At 42.7% G+C, this 19,290-nt stretch overlaps 1 protein-coding gene across 1 annotated transcript in view; it reads right to left on the bottom strand.

Annotated features, from left to right (window-relative positions):
* The window catches only part of LOC124722253 (NACHT and WD repeat domain-containing protein 2), a 312,786-nt gene that overhangs the window by 217,869 nt on the left and 75,627 nt on the right, over positions 1-19,290 (bottom strand). Inside the window, exon 8 of the mRNA XM_047247442.1 lies at positions 18,456-18,698. Within this exon, the coding sequence (XP_047103398.1) occupies positions 18,456-18,698 (243 nt within the window). The remainder of the gene's footprint in view (positions 1-18,455; positions 18,699-19,290) is intronic.

The following is a 19,290-nucleotide window of genomic DNA, read 5'->3' as shown; positions in this document are numbered from 1 at the left end:
AAGGTTTTTATTTTATTGCCTGATGTAATTATCTTTTCCTCATAATAATGTTGCTTCGATTTCTGGATTACATGCTTCCATATTTTGCAGTACCAGTTTTCTTTGTAACGCATTAAAATTCTAACATCAGAGCTGTTCCTAGATAGTAGATACAGTAACATTCACGTATCTGTTGCACTATGAGGCACTGTAGTTTCTCAAGTGTGCCGAAAATCATGTGCCGGCCGGACTGGCCGAGCGGTTCTAGGCGCTACAGTCTGGAACCGCGCAACCGCTATGGTCGCAGGTTCGAATCCTGCCTCGGACATGGATGTGTGTGCTGTCCTTAGGTTAGTTAGGTTTAAGTAGTTCTAAGTTCTAGGGGACTGATGACCTCAGAAGTTAAGTCCCAGAGTGCTCAGAGCCATTTTTTGAAAATCATGTACACTACCTGATGAAAGGTGTCTGTAAATCCCTATGTCAAGCAGAATTGACCACTAAAACAGCAAAATGGGTTGGTCAGGAGGGCTCAGTTGCTTCGAGCATGGACTAGTCATTGGATGTTACCTGAGTAACAAATTCATCAGGGACATTTCAACCCTTCTAAAGCTGCCAAAACCGACTGTTGGTGCCGTGATTGTGAAGCAGAAACGTGAACAGACAACTGCAGTTAAACCAAGACCATGCTGACCTCATGTTCTGACAGACAGGGCCCATCGAAATTGTGAAACGTGGTTGTAAAAAATCGCATGAAATCAAGCGGATGCCTCTTTTAAGATGTGCTGTCTTGAGAGTTCAAGTCAGGGTTATTCATAATACCTCTGGGGCTTCAGAAGATGACTGCGTGAAAACTACAAGACATGTAGAAAATAGACACATACCAGAGAATAAAGCACCTCTCCGAGTTTTAAACCGACATTACATGCGCTCAGAATGGGCAGCCTTTGTGATGTAGCAAATGTTAATATACGCGTGCAGTTCACTGAAGTTGCTGCCGCATGCCCAGGAAGGCGTAACGACAGTAGCACGATTTGTAAATCTGTTCACTGGGCTGCCTATCCGCAAGCGCGAACTAATTTCATGTCATAATGCAGAGCGGATGATTTTTCTGCATGATTAGATTAGATTAGATTAGATTAATACTAGTTCCATGGATCATGAATACGATATTTCGTAATGATGTGGAACGAGTCGAATTTTCTAATACATGACATAATTAGGTTAATTTAACAACATACTTAAGTTAATATAACAACTTTATTTTTTTGTGTTTTTTGTTTTTCTTTATTTTTTATTTTTATTTTTTTTATTTTTTAAATATTTTTTTTCTTTTTTTTCTTAATTTATATCTAAAAATTCCTCTATGGAGTGGAAGGAGTTGTCATTCAGAAATTCTTTTAATTTCTTCTTAAATACTTGTTGGTTATCTGTCAGACTTTTGATACTATTTGGTAAGTGACCAAAGACTTTAGTGCCAGTATAATTCACCCCTTTCTGTGCCAAAGTTAGATTTTATCTTGAATAGTGAAGATCATCCTTTCTCCTAGTATTGTAGTTATGCACACTGCTATTACTCTTGAATTGGGTTTGGTTGTTAATAACAAATTTCATAAGAGAGTATATATACTGAGAAGCTACTGTGAATATCCCTAGATCCTTAAATAAATGTCTGCAGGATGATCTTGGGTGGACTGCAGCTATTATTCTGATTACACGCTTTTGTGCAATAAATACTTCATTCCTCAGTGATGAATTCCCCCAAAATATGATGCCATATGAAAGCAATGAGTGAAAATAGGCGTAGTAAGCTAATTTACTAAGATGTTTATCACCAAAATTTGCAATGACCCTTATTGCATAAGTAGCTGAACTCAAACGTTTCAGCAGATCATCAATGTGTTTCTTCCAATTTAATCTCTCATCAATGGACACACCTAAATATTTGGAATATTCTACCTTAGCTATATGCTTCTGATTAAGGTCTATATTTATTAATGGCGTCATACCATTCCCTGTACGGAACTGTATGTACTGTGTCTTATCAAAATTCAGTGAGAGTCCGTTTACAAGGAACCACTTAGTAATTTTCTGAAAGACAGTATTGACAATTTCATCAGTTAATTCTTGATTGTCAGGTGTGATTACTATACTTGTATCATCAGCAAAGAGAACTAACTTTGCCTCTTCATGAATATAGAATGGCAAGTCATTAATATATAATAAGAACAACAAAGGACCCAAGACTGACCCTTGTGGAACCCTATTCTTGATAGTTCCCCAGTTTGAGGAATGTGCTGATCTTTGCATGTTACGAGAACTACTTATTTCAACTTTCTGCACTCTTCCAGTTAGGTACAAATTAAACCATTTGTGCACTGTCCCACTCATGCCACAATACTTGAGCTTGTCTAGCAGAATTTCATGATTTACACAATCAAAAGCCTTTGAGAGATCACAAAAAATCCCAATGGGTGGTGTTCTGTTATTCAGATCATTCAAAATTTGACTGGTGAAAGCATATATGGCATTTTCTGTTGAAAAACTTTTCTGGAAACCAAACTGACATTTTGTTAGTACTTCATTTTTACAGATATGTGAAGCTACTCTTGAATACATTACTTTCTCAAAAATTTTGGATAAAGCTGATTGGAGATTGGACGGTAATTGTTGACATCAGATCTATCCCCCTTTTTATGCAAAGGTATAACAATAGCATATTTCAGTCTATCAGGGAAAATGCCCTGTTCCAGAGAGCTATTGCACAGGTGGCTGAGAATCTTACTTATCTGTTGAGAACAAGCTTTTAGTATTTTGCTGGAAATGCCATCAATTCCATGTGAGTTTTTGCTTTTAAGCAAGTTTATTATTTTCCTCATTTCAGAGGGAGAAGTGGGTGAGATTTCAATTGTATCAAATTGCATAGGTATGGCCTCTTCCATTAACAGCCTAGCATCTTCTAATGAACACTTGGATCCTACTATATCCACAACATTTAGAAAATGATTATTAAAAATATTTTCAACTTCTGACTTTTTGTTCGTAAAGTTTTCATTCAATTTGATGGTAATACTGTCTTCCTCTGCTCTTGGTTGACCTGTTTCTCTTTTAATAATATTCCAAATTGTTTTAATTTTATTATCAGAGTTGCTGATTTCAGACATGATACACATACTCCTGGATTTTTTAATAACTTTTCTTAATATAACACAGTAGTTTTTATAATTTTTGATAGTTTCTGGGTCACTACTCTTTCTTGTTGTCAGATACATTTCGCTTTTCCGGTTACAAGATATTTTTACACCCTTAGTAAGCCATGATTTGTTACAAGGTTTCTTACGAGTATATTTAACTATTTTCTTGGGGAAGCAGTTTTCAAATGCATTTACAAAAATGTCATGAAATAAATTATATTTTAAATTGGCATCAGGTTCATGGTACACCTCATCCCAGTCTAACTGCTGTAGGCTTTCCCTGAAATTTGCAATTGCTAAATCATTGACTGAACGTACTACTTTGGAGGACTGTTTAGTATTGGTGAATGGAGCTATGTCATATATTGTAACTAGCTGTGCACCATGATCAGAAAGACCATTCTCAACAGGCTGAGCATTTATCTGGTTAAACTTATCTTGGTCTATAAAGTTATCTATCAGTGAGCTGCTATCCTTTACCACCCGAGTAGGAAAATCAATAACGGGTGTCAAATTGAAAGAACCGAGTAATACTTCAAGGTCATTTTTCCTATTACCCTCTTTCAGAGAATCTACATTGAAGTCCCCACAAATAATAATTTGCTTCCCCCTGTCTGACAGATAGCACAACAAGGAGTCCAAATTTTTCAGAAATAGATGAAAATTTCCTGATGGGGACCTATATACAGTTACAATTATAAATGTGCCTTTATTTAATTTAAGCTCACAGGCACATGCTTCTATATGTTTCTCTACACAAAACTTTTTTGTTTCTATACTTTTTGCACAATGATAACTTTTGACATATATGGCAACTCCTCCTTTCTCCATATTTTCTCTCATTACATGTGCAGAGAGCTTATATCCACTTACATTTACCTTATCCATATCAGTAACAATGTGATGCTCAGACAGGCATAGTATATCTATTTCATTCTCAGCTTCTAAATCTTCTAAACAAACCAGAAGCTCATCTACTTTATTCTTTAAACTCCCAATATTTTGATGAAATATACTTACATTATTTTTAATTATACTTTTATGAGAACCTTTCCTTATTCTAACATTTGCAGTACTCTCCTGTCTGAGTTTCTCATTGTGCTTAGGCCTAGTTCCTATACCAGTGGTCACATGGTGTTCAGAGAGGCAGATTATGTCAACTGGGTTGGGTGACTTTAATTCATCAATGGAATTACCTAGAACTGCCACGCGTGCACCCTAGTGTTGCGCTCTGCAACTACGCCATGGCGCGTATTAGGAACATAAGAGGGCATGTTGAAAAGTAATGCCCCAGAATTTTTTATTCTGTTCTCAGTATCGGTTGAGGTACTGCTCGTGCATGTTATGCTAGTTGGTAGTTTCCCGCTTCCCTGACGCGAGATGCAACTCACTGCCGCTAGATGACTCCCAATTGCAGCATCTAACTTGGTACTGTAACTACGTCGGAGCGTGAGAAACAGCATGCTGTAATAGAGATTCTAACAGAAGAAACATGCCTCCAATTGAAATCCATAGAAGAATGAAAGCTGTGTACACATTGATGATTGTATCAACATCAGTTATGTGTGATAGTTGGTTATTTCTGCTTGTCATGAAAGTAACTACAGTGTTAACCTCAACGTGTGTGACAAAGCATAGAGATGATGACCGAGTGCCTCAACCAACGAGGCACATCAGAATCACATTGATGACCTCATCAGAGAAAATCGTCGGATAACATAGACACAGCTCTCAGGTAAGTGTGGCGTATCACAAGTGTGTATACGGGCCACCCAATGCAGAACAGTGGTACAGAAAACTGTGCTTTTCACAATATATATAAATGACTTAGTAGATAGTGTCGGAAGTTCCATGCGGCTTTTCGCGGATGATGCTGTAGTATACAGAGAAGTTGCTGCATTAGAAAATTGTAGCGAAATACAGGAAGATCTGCAGCGGATAGGCACTTGGTGCAGGGAGTGGCAACTGACCCTTAACATAGACAAATGTAATGTATTGCGAATACATAGAAAGAAGGATCCTTTATTGTATGATTATATGATAGCGGAACAAACACTGGTAGCAGTTACTTCTGTAAAATATCTGGGAGTATGCGTGCGGAACGATTTGAAGTGGAATGATCATATAAAACTAATTGTTGGTAAGGCGGGTACCAGGTTGAGATTCATTGGGAGAGTGCTTAGAAAATGTAGTCCATCAACAAAGGAGGTGGCTTACAAAACACTCGTTCGACCTATACTTGAGTATTGCTCATCAGTGTGGGATCCGTACCAGATCGGGTTGACGGAGGAGATAGAGAAGATCCAAAGAAGAGCGGCGCGTTTCGTCACTGGGTTATTTGGTAACCGTGATAGCGTTACGGAGATGTTTAATAAACTCAAGTGGCAGACTCTGCAAGAGAGGCGCTCTGCATCGCGGTGTAGCTTGCTCGCCAGGTTTCGAGAGGGTGCGTTTCTGGATGAGGTATCGAATATATTGCTTCCCCCTACTTATACTTCCCGAGGAGATCACGAATGTAAAATTAGAGAGATTAGAGCGCGCACGGAGGCTTTCAGACAGTCGTTCTTCCCGCGAACCATACGCGACTGGAACAGGAAAGGGAGGTAATGACAGTGGCACGTAAAGTGCCCTCCGCCACACACCGTTGGGTGGCTTGCGGAGTATCAATGTAGATGTAGTAGATGTAGATGCCTCGAATGCTCACTCCTGACATTAAACAGAGAAGATTGGACATCTGTCATCAATTTCAAAAATTCATATGGCTCTAAGCACTATGGGACTTAACATCTGAGAACAACTTAGAACTACTTAAACCTAACTAACCAAAGGACATCACACACATCCATACCCGAGGCAGGATTCGAACCTGCGACCGTAGCAGCAGCGCGGTTCCGGACTGAAGCGCCTAGAATCGCTCGGCCACAGAGGCCGGCGTCATCAGTTCCTTTTGCATATTGAGCGTGAGGGTGATGCATTCCTTAACAATATTATGAAAGGTGCTGAAAGCTAGGTTCACCATTTTCATCCCAAAAACAAGAGAGCATCAATGGAGTTGCGCCACAAGGAATCACCGACGCCAAAAAATATCAAGACCATGCCATCAGCAGGCAAAATCACGCCTACAGTGTTCTTGGATGTTCCAGGTGTGGTACACTTGGAATTCATGCCTAAAGGCGCCACCAAAAGCTCTGCAAGGTACTGCAAGACCCTCGGAAAACAAAGCACAAATTCGAAGAGTTCATCCTCTCCATCAGTATGGCAGTTGCAGACCACAGACGAGCGCTGCGATAGCGGCAACAATCCGACGCCTTAGGTTCACTGTCATTGATAATCTCCCATTCAGTCCCGATTTGGTCCCCTCTGATTTTCATCTGTTTCCAAAACTTAAAGACCATATTCGAAAACTTCACTTTGATAGTTATGAAGCGCTGCAAAAAGAGGGAAGGTTGTAGCTCCATCAACAAAGTCGAACATTCTAAAGTGACGGTACCAACAAACTGATCTCTCATTCGGAGACATATTTTTGTTTCAGCAGTGGCTATATTGAGAAATAAATATGTAGACATGAAGAATTGGTGGCACTTCCCCTCAGCATGCTCTTGTTAATACACCGATATGTGTCATTTTTCTGTATATCTTGTAGTTTCCGTGCAGTCGTCTTCTGGAACCTCAGAGGTACTTGTGAATAACCGTACATAACCTTTGGAATTGCCGTTCTAATTTAATATTACAGCTTCGTCTTTTGCACTGGCAAGCTCGTAGACGTGTAAAGACTGGTGAATGAGGAAAATAGACAGTACATGAAGCATTATCTGAAAAGTGGCGTCCCATCCAATCTTACATGGACTCCCAAAGCATATACAGGATGTTTCTAAAACCTACACTTGTATTCACCAAGTAAGAGTGGAGGGTACCCGATGGATAATGATTTGGATTAGAGCCTACACTATGTGATCAAAAGTATCCGGACACCTGACTGAAAATGATTTACAAGTTCGTGGCGCCCTCCATCGGTAATGCTGGAATTCAATATGGCGATGGCCCACCCTTAGCCTTGATGACAGCTACCATTCTCGCAGGTATACGTTCATTCACGTGCTGGAAGGTCTCTTGGGGAGTGACAGCCCATTCTTCACAGTGCTGCACTGAGGAGAGGTATCGATGTCGGTCGGTGAGGCCTGGCCCAAAGTCAGCGTTCCAAAACATTCCAAAGGTGTTTTATAGGATTCAGGTCAGGACTCTGTGCAGGCCAGTCCATTACTGGGATGTTATTATCGTGTAACCATTCCGCCACAGGTCGTGCATTATGAACAGATGCTCGATCATGTTGAAAGATGCAACTACCATACCCAAATTGCTCGTCAACAGTGGAAAACAAGAAGGCGATTAAAACATCAGTGTAGGCCTGTGCTGCGATAGTGCCTCACAAAACAACAAGGAGTGCAAGCCCCCTACATGAGAAACACGGCCACACTATAACACCACTACCTCCGAATTTTACTGTTGGCACCGTACACACAGGCAGATGACGTTCACTGGAAATTCGCCATACCCACACCCTGCCATCAGATCGCAACATTGTGCACCGTGATTCGTTGCTCCACACAACGTTTTTCCACTGATCAATCGTCCACCGTATACGCTCCTTACATCAAGCGAGGCGTCGTTTGGCATTTACAGGCGTTATGCGTGGCTTATGAGCAGCCGCTCGACCATGAAATCCAAGTTTTCTCACCTGCAACCTATGTGTCATAGTACTTGCAGTGGATACTGATGCATTTTGAATTTCCTGTGCGATGGTCTGGATAGATGTCTGCCTATTACATACACTCCTGGAAATTGAAATAAGAACACCGTGAATTCATTGTCCCAGGAAGGGGAAACTTTATTGACACATTCCTGGGGTCAGATATATCACATGATCACACTGACAGAACCACAGGCACATAGACACAGGCAACAGAGCATGCACAATGTCGGCACTAGTACAGTGTATATCCACCTTTCGCAGCAATGCAGGCTGCTATTCTCCCATGGAGACGATCGTAGAGATGCTGGATGTAGTCCTGTGGAACGGCTTGCCATGCCATTTCCACCTGGCGCCTCAGTTGGACCAGCGTTCGTGCTGGACGTGCAGACCGCGTGAGACGACGCTTCATCCAGTCCCAAACATGCTCAATGGGGGACAGATCCGGAGATCTTGTTGGCCAGGGTAGTTGACTTACACCTTCTAGAGCACGTTGGGTGGCACGGGATACATGCGGACGTGCATTGTCCTGTTGGAACAGCAAGTTCCCTTGCCGGTCTAGGAATGGTAGAACGATGGGTTCGATGACGGTTTGGATGTACCGTGCACTATTCAGTGTCCTCTCGACGATCACCAGTGGTGTACGGCCAGTGTAGGAGATCGCTCCCCACACCATGGTGCCGGGTGTTGGCCCTGTGTGCCTCGGTCGTATGCAGTCCTGATTGTGGCGCTCACCTGCACGGCGCCAAACACGCATACGACCATCATTGGCACCAAGGCAGAAGCGACTCTCATCGCTGAAGACGACACGTCTCCATTCGTCCCTCCATTCACGCCTGTCGCGACACCACTGGAGGCGGGCTGCACGATGTTGGGGCGTGAGCGGAAGACGGCCTAACGGTGTGCGGGACCGTAGCCCAGCTTCATGGAGACGGTTGCGAATGGTCCTCGCCGATACCCCAGGAGCAACAGTGCCCCTAATTTGCTGGGAAGTGGCGGTGCGGTCCCCTACGGCACTGCGTAGGATCCTACGGTCTTGGCGTGCATCCGTGCGTCGCTGCGGTCCGGTCCCAGGTCGACGGGCACGTGCACCTTCCGCCGACCACTGGCGACAACATCGATGTACTGTGGAGACTTCACGCCCCACGTGTTGAGCAATTCGGCGGTACGTCCACCCGGCCTCCCGCATGCCCACTATACGCCCTCGCTCAAAGTCCGTCAACTGCACATACGGTTCACGTCCACGCTGTCGTGTTAAAGACTGCGATGGAGCTCCGTATGCGACGGCAAACTGGCTGACACTGACGGCGGTGGTGCACAAATGCTGCGCAGCTAACGCCATTCGACGGCCAACACCGCGGTTCCTGGTGTGTCCGCTGCGCCGTGCGTGTGATCATTGCTTGTACAGCCCTCTCGCAGTGTCCGGAGCAAGTATGGTGGGTCTGACACACCGATGTCAATGTGTTCTTTTTTCCATTTCCAGGAGTGTATTACGACCCTCTTCAACCGTCAGTGGTCTCTGTCAGTCAACAGACGAGGTCGGCCTGTGCGCTTTTGTGCTGTACGTGTCCCTTCACGTTTCCACTTCACTATCACATCGGAAACAATGGACCTATGGATGTTTATCAGTGTGGAAATCTCGTGTACGGACGTATGACACAAGTGACACCCAGTCACCTGACCACGTTCGAAGTCCGTGAGTTCCGCGGAGCACCCCATTCTGCTTTCTCACGATGTCTAATGACTACTGAGGTCGCTGGTAGGAATACCTGGCAGTGGGTGGCAGCACAATGCACCTAATATGAAAAACGTATGTTTTGCTTGTGTCCGGATACTTTTGATCACATATAGTATACCCAGAAATGAACTGTTTCAGTTCTACACAGAACAATGTATTTCATTATCCCGCGTCTCTTGATTAAAAGAATCATAATAACTTACACTGACTGGTAATTACTACATACATACCTGATTAACTAATGTGGTAACATTCCCAAGGTAGAGGGACACATGAAACGTCCAGTAATAACGTATCGCGTTACACACTCACTGTCTCCTCTATCACTGATGGTCAGGAGTCCACAGTGCTTCTAAAAACAGTGGTTGACAGTCGGCATTGTTACAGCGTTAGCCACTGTTTTGCAGATGAAATAATTTCCATATTTATGGTGAATTACTATCTTTCAGTCAACAGATGTAGGCTAGTGGGACTCACAATTTCACATGCTTGTTGCTGTAGCAAGGAAAGAATACACCTCCAGAAAGCGGTTCGTATTCAAGCCATTACTTATACATCACCCCTACAAATCTTACGATTTTGCTACAGTAATTTAGAAATACCCTGTGTTTCCACGGATTCGTGTGACGCAGTTGTTAAGATACTACATTCATTTTAGGAGTGAGTCTCAAGTCTGTGTCTGAGAATCCAGTTCGAGACTCTCCCTGATCCACCAGAATCACTTCAAGCGAACGCCAGTTCCTTCAAAACGGTCATGGAACTTTCTCCAAATACGCACTGATGACTTCGACTTCAAATTCTCATCTTCCTTTATTTCTTTATGTGTTTGTATTTACATCTTTTGGAATAAACAGCGATTTCCATACGTGTTCTCATTAAACGCCCAACCAGAAGAAGTTTCACTTAGTCAACATTCTCAGTTGTCGACTAACATTCTTCATGAAATACCCATGCTGCACGTGGAAGCAATTGTTAGCATTTTGAACAAAAACCACGTTTGTCTGAAAGTTTCAAATTAGCTCCACTTCATGTACTAGACAAAAACGCTTCTTACCTGTAGAAAAATAAAACATAGTAACTACGGCGGAAGATAAATTCCCGCAGTATGAAAAGGAAGTGTCAGTAGCAAACTCTTGCCTTTGTCATATAGAATAAATATTTTACGAAGCGATATGAAAAAGAAGTAAAGCGTAAGATCATTTGTGCGGAGGGTGAATGGAAGATCTGTAATTTGGGCAGAATTCTGACAAAGTGCAGTGCATATGCTCATGAACCCTCATGAAGAGATTCGTGTAACCTTTGGTTAAGTACTATTCCAGCGTTCGGAAATCTCCTTAAGGGGGGGGGGGGGGGTAGGACGTCAAACGGACCGACTTGGAGCAGGAGAGGCAACACAGGACATTTTAATTTCCACTGTCTATACTTTTACAAGTAAATTCATAAAACTTTATCAGCATGACCAGGAAGAATTCACTTAGTCAACATTCTCAGTTGTCGACTAACATTCTTCATGAAATACCCATGCTGCACGTGGAAGCAATTGTTAGCATTTTGAACAAAAACCACGTTTGTCTGAAAATTCAGAATTCAGCAGCGGAAGTTCAAAAACATAAGAAAATAATCATTTTTTACATGTGAAATTTCATCATTTTTTTCACTTACTATTGGCTGCATTTGTTGCTATAGGTACACTTTTCTTCATAAGTAAGAGAGACTGTTAGATGAATTTTGCACAGCATACAAACCATACTTACAGGTATCTGAAACTCTAGAATCTATTTAATTTATGAAAAAATAAATGGGCTGTTACGTTTTAAACTTTATGTTTAGAAAAAGTCAAATTTTGTAGTTAATTATCTCAATTTTTACCACAGTTTTTAATAGATTTGGAAAATTCTAGACTTTCATGCACCTGTAAGTATGGTTTGTATGACCGAGCGGGGTGGCGCAGTGGTTAGACACTGGACTCGCATTCGGGAGGACGACGGTTCAATCCCGCGTCCGGCCATCCTGATTTAGGTTTTCCGTGATTTCCCTAAATTGCTCCAGGCAAATGCCGGGATGGTTCCTCTGAAAGGGCACGGCCGACTTCCTTCCCCGTCCTTCCCTAATCCGATGAGACCGATGACCACGCTGTCTGGTCTCCTTCCCCAAACCAACCAACCAACCAACCATGGTTTGTATGCTGTGCAAAATTCATCAAAGTATCTCTGTTACTTGTGAAGAAAAATGTACCTATAGAAACAAATGCAGCCAATAGTAAGCGAAAAAATGATGAAATTTCACATGCAAAAAAAATTATTTTGTTATGTTTTTGAACTTCCACTGCTATGAGTGTGAATCCCGAATCCTTCCTGGTCATGCTGACAAAGTTTCATGAATTTATTTGTAAACGAATAGACAGTGGAAAACAAAATGTCCTGTGGTGCCTCTCCTGCTCCAAGTCGGCCCGTTTGACGTCCTACCCCCCTAAGTTGATCTGAAGGAATATTCAGCGATGTGCTAGTAGTGTTGTCACCGTTCCGTTTAGCCCACGCGTAATACAGAGAAACATAGGGAATTTCAATGAAAAATATTGGAAGAAAAGAAAAATTTCTCTTTTGAAATATGTTGTTGTTGTTGTGTTCAGTCCTGAGACTGGTTTGATGCAGCTCTCCATGCCACTCTATCCTGTGCAAGCTTCTTCATCTCCCAGCACTTACTGCAACCTACATCTTTCTGAATCTGCTTAGTGTATTCATCTCTTGGTCTCCCTCTACGATTTTTACCCTCCACGCTGCCCTCCAATGCTAAATTTGTGATCCCTTTGTGGGGCGGCTGGCGGAATTATTTGCTGTTGTATAATGGTTGGTTTGTAATGTAATGTAGATGCAGAAACATTAATGGAACGAGCCGACTATGACGCAAAAATCAGACGGATGTTGGAGGAAGACACATACCAAAAATTACCTCGGGACCCAACATCCAGAATAGTGAGGAAAACTTCAGAGCTTCTCAAACGGTCATCACTGGAAGATAATACTATTAAGAACCTCCTCCCCAAGGCACCAAGACCGCCCACGTTCTATGGTCTGCCGAAGGTGCATAAGAAGGACACACCGTTGAGGCCGATAGTGAGTACCATCGGATAGCCGACCTATAAACTTGCTAAAAATCTGGCCAGCCTCCTCTCTATTCACTGTGGACACTGTGGACACCATATAAAGAGTACGGCTGACTTCATCAATCGGATTAAAGGTCTGTGACTTGCTGAAGGGGATATTATGGTTAGCTTCGATGTGGTTTCTTTATTCACGTGTGTCCCCATCACAGACTCTATTGACCTGCTGTCCCAGCTCTTTGACGACACCATCGTGGATTTATTTAAGCACACTCTGACGTCTTCATATTTCTTACATGATGGAGAATATTTTAACCAAACTGACGGCGTGGCGATGGGAAGTCCACTAGCTCCAGTAGTAGCCAACCTCTTTATGGAGCATTTCGAAGACATCGCCTTGGACATGGCTCCTGCAAAGCGAGCTTACGTCGACGATACCTTCGTCATTTGGCCTCATGGACAAGAAAAATTAGAAGAGTTCCTCGAGCACCTCAACAGCATCCACGACCACATCAACTTCACAATGGAAGTAGAGATGGGGGGTTCCCTGCCGTTCTTGGACGTGCTTGTCTGCCGTAAACCCAATAGGTCTGGCGCTACAGTCTGGAACCGCGCGACCGCTACGGTCGCAGGTTCGAATCCTGCCTCGGGCATGGATGTGTGTGTTGTCCTTAGGTTAGTTAGGTTTAAGTAGTTCTAAGTTCTAGGGGACTTATGACCTCAGCAGTTGAGTCCCATAGTGCTCAGAGCCATTTGAACCCAAGAGGTCTCTAGGTCATAGCATTTACCGCAAGCCCACACACACGGATCGGTATCTGCACGCCATCAGCTTCCATCACCCAGCACAGAAACAGTCAGTTCTGAGGACCTTAGTACATCGAGCTGAAACCGTCTCAGGCGCAGAAAACTTGCCGAGAGAACTGAGCCACTTACACAAAGTTTTTAAGGAAAACGGTTACAACAACAAACAGATCTCACAAGCAGTGTCATCCAAGCCTCAAAGGAAGGAGACCTCTGAAGAAGACACCAAGCAGGTTGCATTCTTACCGTTTTGTGGTTCGACAACAGAGAAGATTATTCGGCTCCTGAGGAGGCCTAAAATAGACACAATCTTCAGGCCTCCGGCAAAGATCCGGCAACTAATGAAATCTGTGAAAGACGATGTAGGCCTCAGAACGCCAGGAATTTACAAGATACCGTGTGGATGTGGGCAGCTCTATATCGACCGGACTGTTCGCACTATTGAACAGAGCCGCATAGAACATGAAAGATGTTGCCATCTGCGCTATCCCGAAAAGTCAGCTGTAGCAGAACATGATCTGGAAAACGGACACCGAATTGCATTCGATGAGACGTCTATTATTAAACGGACTAATGGCTTCTGGAATAGCGTGATAAACGAAGCCATAGAGATTAGAATTTCTGACAACACCTTCAGTAGAGACGGTGGATTGCAGCTGAGTATGGCGTGGGATCCGTAGTTGAGGGAGTTGAAGCAGGCCCGGGGGTCGCGCGGCCAAAACATTACCATACATGAAGCAGGACCGAGCACCAGTGACGTCACGAGCGACGGCGCGGCTATATAAGCACGGCAATGACAACTACACGACCCTCCTCCCCCTCCCTCCTCCTGAGCGGCTTCCCCTCCTACTCCCCCTCCATCTCTTGTGCCTCCTTTCAGTGTCTCTGCGCTCCCTCCTGCCCCGTCTTCCCTCTTCCTCTCCCACCCGACGTGTCTCCTGCCTCTTCATGAACCCACTGATGCCCCTCCTCTCTTCATCCCGCCACTTCCCCTGCTGCCCCATGCTCTCTGCCCTTTCCCTCGGCACGTCCCACCTGGCAGTTTTATAATTCGTCGTGTGTGCTCCAAGTGGGTTTTAAGTGTGTTGTTCCAGAGTGCTTTTACTACTGTGGCCGACTTTTAACGTGTGCGTGTCCATTCAGTGTCTTCTCTGAGTTTTGAAGACTCGCAACTGTGTTTTTTTTTTAACTTTCTGGTGACTTTTAACTGTCCTCCATGAAGGTCTCCGTGTTAGTCTATTTTTTACTTCCATTTTCTCCCATTATTCTGTTTTAAGTTCCCCTTTCTCGCCTTATGTATGTAACACTTTATTCTTATTTTAAGTTGTTATGTCACTCGGCTGAAGAGTGGCGGATTGTGCCGCAGACAGCCCACCCCTGCCCATATGGCGCAGGGAAATGAAATCACAATAAAGAAAAAAAAAACACATGACAGTCATCCACTTGACAATGGTAGAGGAGTTCTCAGCCAGAAGCTCGTGGGCAGTAATTCACTTGACGCGGCATGAAACCTGAGAATGTTTTATTAGAAGCTGTCTATGTTTTGGTGTTAACGGCAGCCTACACAATGGGGCGGTAATTGTATAGTTTGGCTACTGTTAGTCTCTGACTGATGGTGCGGCATGACACATAATGTTGTAGGGAGTCCACTCCTTGTTCTCGACTCTCAGGCGCGGATGTCAAGCAGTTATGATGTGCTTGGTGCACAACTCGTCTATACTCCCTTGTGGCGTTCACACGTTGTCGACCCTAACTTGGATGGTGGGTATGCCTGCCCACACATTCCTATGCAATCCAACATCGGGCCACTGTAACGTCCAAATGCCCCACAAATCTGGATATTGCATGAGTCAACCAGTCGACCAAATTGGAACCCAAAATGAAGTCATTCCAAATTGTGTCAGGTGCTGGTATCAGTGTCTCACATGAATACGTGGCATCTCCGTGTCTTCACAGTGATCACTTAACATTTGACGTAATTCATGCCCCTTTATATACCCTAGCAGGCCTAGAAACAACTTTAAACATGAATAACATTAATGCACTCTGGTGGCAGTTCTGCCTGTCACAGAGATTACTGCAACTCTGATCACTTACGTACCTGCTGATGGCGTGTAATGTATGACATTAACCATCATCGCCCAATTTAGTTTTAGTTAACAAATATTTTGTATTTTTGGAAAACTACGTCCTGCCAACACAATTTATGGAAATATGAAGAAATTTGCTTCACTTGTTGCCTAAACGTGAAATTTTTGGCCGTTCTCATTTGAGGACGCTGGGTGCTTGGCAGTTGTTTTGTCATTACACTGCTTACCACGAAAAATAAGTCATAAAGAAATTGTTAATAATAAACCCAAAATAACATTTTAAGACTATTACTATTTATTTTACAATAAGTAATATCTGCAAGAGTTTTAACTTAAAATTTCTACAAAAGTGAAATTTCGTTAAGGCCTGATATGTTATTTGGGAAAGCATTCCATACAGAGAGTAACATTACACTTCGCACAATATGTTCTCGGCTTTCCTTTGCAGTTCTCATACTGGCATCCTCTTTGCTTTTCACACTTCTAGATAACGTGCAGCTTCTGGTCATACCATATACCTGGTACATTACTCCTGGAAGGTGAGAGGAGTTTTGTTGGTCTTCCCTCGTCTGATCTGATTTCAAGGCCTTTTTTCTGGTATGTTCTCGCAGTCTGTCTTCTGAATTCTTTCACTGAAACAGAAGTTCCTTCATTGCATCTCTTCAAAGCCAAACATAAATTCACAACAGTCATATTTACCATCCTCGCAAATAGGCACCATTACCACTTTTAACCATGCACTGCAATGGTATGTTTCTTTGTTAGCCAGTCGTGAAGACCGACGCCTTCCATGAAATTCTTGTACATATTCAATGCATGTGGTTATGGAATACTAGCCTTTTCTTTTTGGGATCAATTCCAACGTTGGACTTTGACGATAGGAAGCACACTGTCGAAATTAGTTGCTAGTGTAACACATTTCTTGTCATCCCATTTTGTAATCAAAACTGCCTCCTCTCTGTCAAATATGAATTCAAAATATCCCCTTTCTTTCTTTTTCACAATTTTATCTGGTGATTGGTGCACTTCTTATTCTGCTTTCTCTTATAGTTCCACTTGAATGGAATTCCAGTTCCTTCAGTTGGACGAGCAGGTCATGACTAGTAAAGCAAATGCCAAAAACACTTTGTAACTGTTCGGCTCATTAATAATGGACAACATTTCCAAAACTGTTTTGGAACCCAGTGGTAGATTTGCGTTGTCGTCATTCTGATCGTTCCCACAATAGAGTAAGTAATTTTAACAGTGGCCATCAGTACCACATATGGCTCAAAGTTTACATCCAAAGCGTATGAGCTTCAGTCTCATAAATTGCTTCATAGGGTGATGTCCATAGTATCATAATCATTTCATCAACTGCCAAATTATCCTGAAAGACTCCCCATTTTTGATAATTTTTTTACCGGAGCCTCTGCTAATAGTTTTATTCTGAAAGATTTGCCTCTCTTGTTTTCATTGGCCTTATGTTATCGTTGAAATATATTACAGATTTGAGCTCAAGATACCTGTTACGACTCATCGTACCATTCACTATTTAAACACCTAGATCATCATCTTCTGACCAATAATCTCTTTCATCGGACAATTTATGATAGCCAGTAAAGATCAAGAACCCAACAATTACACAGATTTCATCAGGTTAAACTGAAAGATTTATTTTATTTTTACATTCCCTAGCGTATTTTTCAGTTTCCTCTACAATAATGCTTTTCTTGTGAAAAGAGTTCTTCATAAACCTGTATGGGAGTTCTTTCAGTTCATCCGACATACTAGAAGCTTTCTTCCCTAAGTCAGGAAATGAATATGTCGGAACCTGGTCACATCATTCCAATTACCGGAATCTTTAGAAGAAACATGTGGAATGTCTTCGTTGTCTCTCTCATGCAATATTTCAGTAATACCTGCAATATCGCCTACATACGCATTTCCTAACAAGTCATACTCAATATTTTCCTCACTGATCTGCTCATCAACATCTGGAGGTAGAACTACTATGTCTGTTTCTGTTTGTTCAGAAAATAAGTATTCTACTGCATCTTAAATAGTTTTAAAAACATGGTGAGCCATGGCAAAGAAATCTGTAAAAAAAAAAAATAAATAAAATAAAAAAAAAAAATTGCCTACCGCGGAAATGCCCAGTGTCCTCAAACGAGGACAGCAGGTTTTCATGCACTGGGACAGAAAACGTAATAAACTGTTTTCGCCTTCATAAGTACCAAACAATATTACAGTATTAAGTTACGCTGCAGCAGAAAATGACAAGTGATCCTTATCTTAGATGCAGTCACAAAAATAAAAATAGAAATAACCAGCAGTCTCTGCAAAAACGCTCCTCTCCTCTTAATAGTCTTCAGTTGAATAACTGTAGCAAACTATAGTAGCCATTGCTGATAGAGAGGTTACTTTACAACAACAAAAGCCCATTGTTGGTTCGTAGTAGCATACTTTGTAACAATGACGGAAAAATGGACTGTCCCCAATCGAGGACAATCGGTGCTAATAGGTTAAGATTGACATCCGACCATGTCTTCTAGGTATTTCACTTTTTTGATCAGGCAGTGCGTTAAGATGGCTAAAACTGTGTTAATTACTTCGAGTTAGCGCCAGCTGCAGCGGCTCAGCCGATTGCAAGTAGCAATCTTTTATTCGAAAACAAACCTCATAAGTAAAGATCATCGTTTAGGCAGCTTATACCATATTGATGAATCTGATGGTCTATGGAGTGAACTCAAAACACTCACCCATTTCTGAGTTAAAGAAAATGTGGTCATTTTGATTTTCAAAATGTGACCAGCTGTTTGAAACTTGCCTGCTGACATATGGAGATGAGCGTGGGCGTGAGTGCGCTGCTGTCGGGGGTGGTGCCCAGGAAGCGGATGACGCTGATGGGCTTGCGGCCGCGGAACCACTCCGTAGATGTGAGGCTGGCCGCCTTCGCCAGCAGAGACGTCTTGCCACAGCCTCCTTCTCCGTACAGTACCAGTGGCTTCTCCGAATCCCCAGTCATGTACATCTGGATACGCTCCAGGTCATCTTCTCTCCCATAAAACACCTGAAAATACAGTATACAATGTACAGGGTGGCGCACGAAATGTGTTACCAATTGTTTCTTTCACAATTTACGACGCACATTAGATATCCCGCTGGCATCTCTACAGCAGTACCAGCAGAGCTTGGGAAAACAAATGAGTTACGAAATGACGTGTAATTCACGATACTGCCGCTAGGAGACTAGTAAGCAGCAATGGCTGACAATGGAAGACTGACGACACAGCAACAATCGGCAATTGTGTTACTTCTTCATGAAACGAAAAGCCTTGTTGTGACTTAGAGTCGTTTTCGACAACAGTTTAACACACGATGGGTCCCTTGCAAGAAGATCATCCACGGGTTGTACGATAAATTTGTACAGGAAGGAACAGTATCGGAAGCGAAGCGACCTCGGCCTAAGCCTGTTTGTTAACCGGAGAATATTGAAGCGGTACGAGTTGCTGTACAGAGAAGTCCCAGGAAATCGTGTAGAAAGGCAGCAGTGCAACTGGGAATATCCAGACGCTCCGTTCAACGCATTCTTAAAAGTGACCTCCATATGTACCCATACAAGATGACCTGTACACAGAAGCTCACTGAAGAACACAAGCAGC

Source organism: Schistocerca piceifrons, chromosome X, assembly GCF_021461385.2.
Source record: "Schistocerca piceifrons isolate TAMUIC-IGC-003096 chromosome X, iqSchPice1.1, whole genome shotgun sequence".
NCBI lineage: Eukaryota > Metazoa > Arthropoda > Insecta > Orthoptera > Acrididae > Schistocerca > Schistocerca piceifrons.
This window is presented reverse-complemented; position numbering and strand designations above follow the sequence as displayed.